This window comes from Meleagris gallopavo, unplaced genomic scaffold (genome assembly GCF_000146605.3).
Source record: "Meleagris gallopavo isolate NT-WF06-2002-E0010 breed Aviagen turkey brand Nicholas breeding stock unplaced genomic scaffold, Turkey_5.1 ChrUn_random_7180001912698, whole genome shotgun sequence".
In the NCBI taxonomy this organism is placed as follows: Eukaryota; Metazoa; Chordata; class Aves; order Galliformes; family Phasianidae; genus Meleagris; species Meleagris gallopavo.
The window spans coordinates 19,225-22,308 of record NW_011175609.1 but is presented as its reverse complement, the minus strand read 5'-3'; the positions used below and the strand labels follow the sequence as shown (position 1 = coordinate 22,308).

The following is a 3,084-nucleotide window of genomic DNA, read 5'->3' as shown; positions in this document are numbered from 1 at the left end:
TATTATTTTTTTACTGTTTTGTGTCTCTGTGATTTCTCAAGGCGTGGGGCCCAACTGCGGCCGCACAAAATGGGGAGAAAACACCCAGATTTGGGTCAGCTGCACAGGACGTTGGCACCGAACGAGGACTCGTGAGTCCACGCGGAGCTGCAGCCGCTCACGCTGGGTTTTCCCAGTTCCCCATTTCTGTACCCAAAATGGGAAGAAAAAAATGGGTCCTTTTTCAGTTTTTTGTTTTTTTTTTTTTAAGGTAAAAAAATATATATAGATTTTTGTTCCTAGTTCTGATGTGATGGTTTATTTCAGAGCAGCCTCGGAATTGGGGGCCCAAGGTGGGATGGAAAGTGTTTTCCACCTGACAACGTTCTTCTGCAAAGGGTTCTCCACCTAAAAATGCCATTTCCCACCCAAAAAACCCCATTTTCTACTAAAATACAGCAGTCTTTGGCTTGAGAAGGGTCATCTTCAATGTGAAAGTGGACTCTACATAAAAATTGAGTTTTCTACCTAAAAGTGGCGATCTTCTGCTGCTTACAAATGCCAGTTCTCTACCCAAAATCAATCTTTTTCCACCCAAAATGACCTAAAAAAGCTTTTTCCCGACTCAATTATGGCCTTTTCCAGCTAAAAATGGTCCCATCTTACGTTTTCTGACACAAAGAGCTTTTCCTACCTTAAAAACTTGTCGTTTTCTACCTGAAAAGAGTAATGTTTCTAACTGAAAAGTGGAAACTTGAGTTTTCCGACCCAAAAATGGCCTTTTCCGTGTAAAAAACGGACTTTTGCACCTAAAAACTCTCGAGTCCACTTAGTTTTCTGTCCACTCCAAAAACGGTCCTTTCTACCTAAAAACTGATCCTTTCCTTCCTTCCTAAAAAATTGAGTTTTTCTACCTAGAACGACTCATTTAACTAAAAATCCACGTTTTCTATCTAAAAGTAGTATTTTCCCACCTCAAAGTGGCTTTTCTGACTAAAAAACGGTGTTTTTTTCCCCCTCCAAGTCACCTTTTTCTACCCAAAACCTTTTGCCGACCCCAAAACAGGATTTCTCCACCCAAAAATGGGACTTCGGGACCCAAACGCGGCGTTTCCTTTTTGCGTTCCACGACGAAGCCCTACAAATTGGGTCAAAAAACCACCGAATCCTTCAGTTTGGACGCAGCCCCCTTCCCATGGGTGCGGTGCTCCAATGACGACGCAGCGACGGCACGCGTTGTAAACAACACTTTCTGTAATAAATAATCCAAAATCGGGGCTAAACGGCCCCGAAATAAATAGTGTTCAATATTAAATACCCTACAATTAAATAATCCCTTCAATAAATACAACCAACCAATAAATATCGGAGCGACCCACAAAGAACTGGGGCTCTGAGGGTGAGGTAGAGGCACCCACGGGTGCTCGGTGCCACCGCAGCTTCGTTACCGCAGCGTCGGTCCCCCAAAGCATCCCCAAATCCATTGGGTGTCACCTCCAGGCGGAGGTGACAGTCGTACGGTGTCACCCGGACAACAGGGTGACCGTCTGGGTTGTCAGTGCGCAGTGATGTTGTAGGCCCGCGGGGTCGGCGACGGCAACAACCGTGGGCAGGAGGTGCCCACGGGTGTCACCTGTCCCCCAGTGGGTGGGCACGTTGTCACCGGCGGTGTCACAGTCGTCCCAAGTCGCGCTGTCACCACGACCATCTCCGGTGTCACCGCTCCTTCAGGTTGCGACGTCCCCACGACCGTCTCCTCGGGTTGTGGTGGTTGTGGTGACAAGTGAGGTGGTAACGACGACACGTTCAGCGTCACCGCGACCGCCCTGGCTGTCACCACCACCTCTCCTGGTTGCGTTGGCTTCCCAACCACCTTGGGTGTCATGGCCACCTCTCCCGGTTGTATCGTCACCATGACCACTGTGGGTGTCACCACCACCTCCCCGGGTTGTGTTGTCACCGCTTTGGGTGTCACGGCCACCATCTCGGGTGTCACCACCACCTCCCTGGGTTGTGTTGTCTTCCCAACCACCACAGGTGTCACGGCCACCTCTCCTGGTTGTGTTGTCACCGCTTTGGGTGTCACGGCCACCATCTTGGGTGTCACGGCCACCTCTCCCGCCTGTGTTGTCACCTCAACCTCCCCAGGTTGCGTTGTCACCGTCTCCGCCGGCGCGCTGTAAACCTGAACGCTGACCACTGCCAACAACACCAGGAGGAGCCGCGTGGCCAGGCTGACTTCTTCCGTTGGGGGCGGCCGTCGCACCTGGAGGGGGGGCAACGAAGGGTTAACACACAGCTTTTCGGGAGGTGAAAAGCCTTAAAATGGGGGACAAACGGCGTTACCAGGGGGAATTCCCCCCATTTTCGGCGACGTTCTTGGGGTTCGTGTAGAGGGGACCCAGCTGAGAGCAAAGCCAACCCGAGCCTAATTAGCTGCTGGGGTTAATGGGTTAATAACCCCGCTCCTGCAGGGGCAACGCTGTCTGAATTCGGGGTTAAAAACTCCCGAAACGAAGGAAAACGTAATCCTTGAGGGGGCGAATGTAATTGTCTGGTGGGAAACCCCCCGCTTTTGGGTTGCTTCTGTGAGGTTTAATGGGTTAATAACATCCTGAGGGGAATGATCGCCTTCATTTTGGGTTAAAAAACCCCAAAATTAGGGTAATTATCATCCTTGAGTGACAAAATGTAGTTTTAAGGGGAAATTTCCCCATTTCGGGTTCTAGTTTCACAGGTTCTATGGGATCTCTGTGGGGTTCTATGAAATGCCAGTTGTTTTCCCCCTAAATACTGCTTCAATTTGGGGTTAAAAGCCCTAAAATCAGGGAAAATGTAATTCTAGGGGGAAAAGCAGCTCCAGTTTTAGTTACGAAAACCCTAAAACGGGAGAAAATATTACTTGAAGGTGGTAGTGGGGGGAACACTGCCCCAGTTTTGGGTTAAAAAGCATAAATGATGAGAAAACAGAATACAGACGGAGATATCCTGCTCTAGTTTGGAGGTAAAACGTCCTAAAAAGAGGAAAAATGTTGTTCTAAAGGGAAAATACCACCCCAGATTTGGGTTAAAACACCTAAAAAAAGGAAAAATGTGACTAGGTAG

At 48.9% G+C, this 3,084-nt stretch overlaps 1 protein-coding gene across 1 annotated transcript in view; it reads right to left on the bottom strand.

The window, feature by feature from the left end:
• Positions 1-1,211: 1,211 nt before the first annotated feature.
• The window catches only part of LOC104916523 (mucin-2-like), an 8,044-nt gene continuing 6,171 nt past the window's right edge, over positions 1,212-3,084 (bottom strand). The window contains exon 3 of the mRNA XM_010727561.3: positions 1,212-2,245. Within this exon, the coding sequence (XP_010725863.1) occupies positions 1,535-2,074 (540 nt within the window). The 5' untranslated portion in view covers positions 2,075-2,245 and the 3' untranslated portion in view covers positions 1,212-1,534. The remainder of the gene's footprint in view (positions 2,246-3,084) is intronic.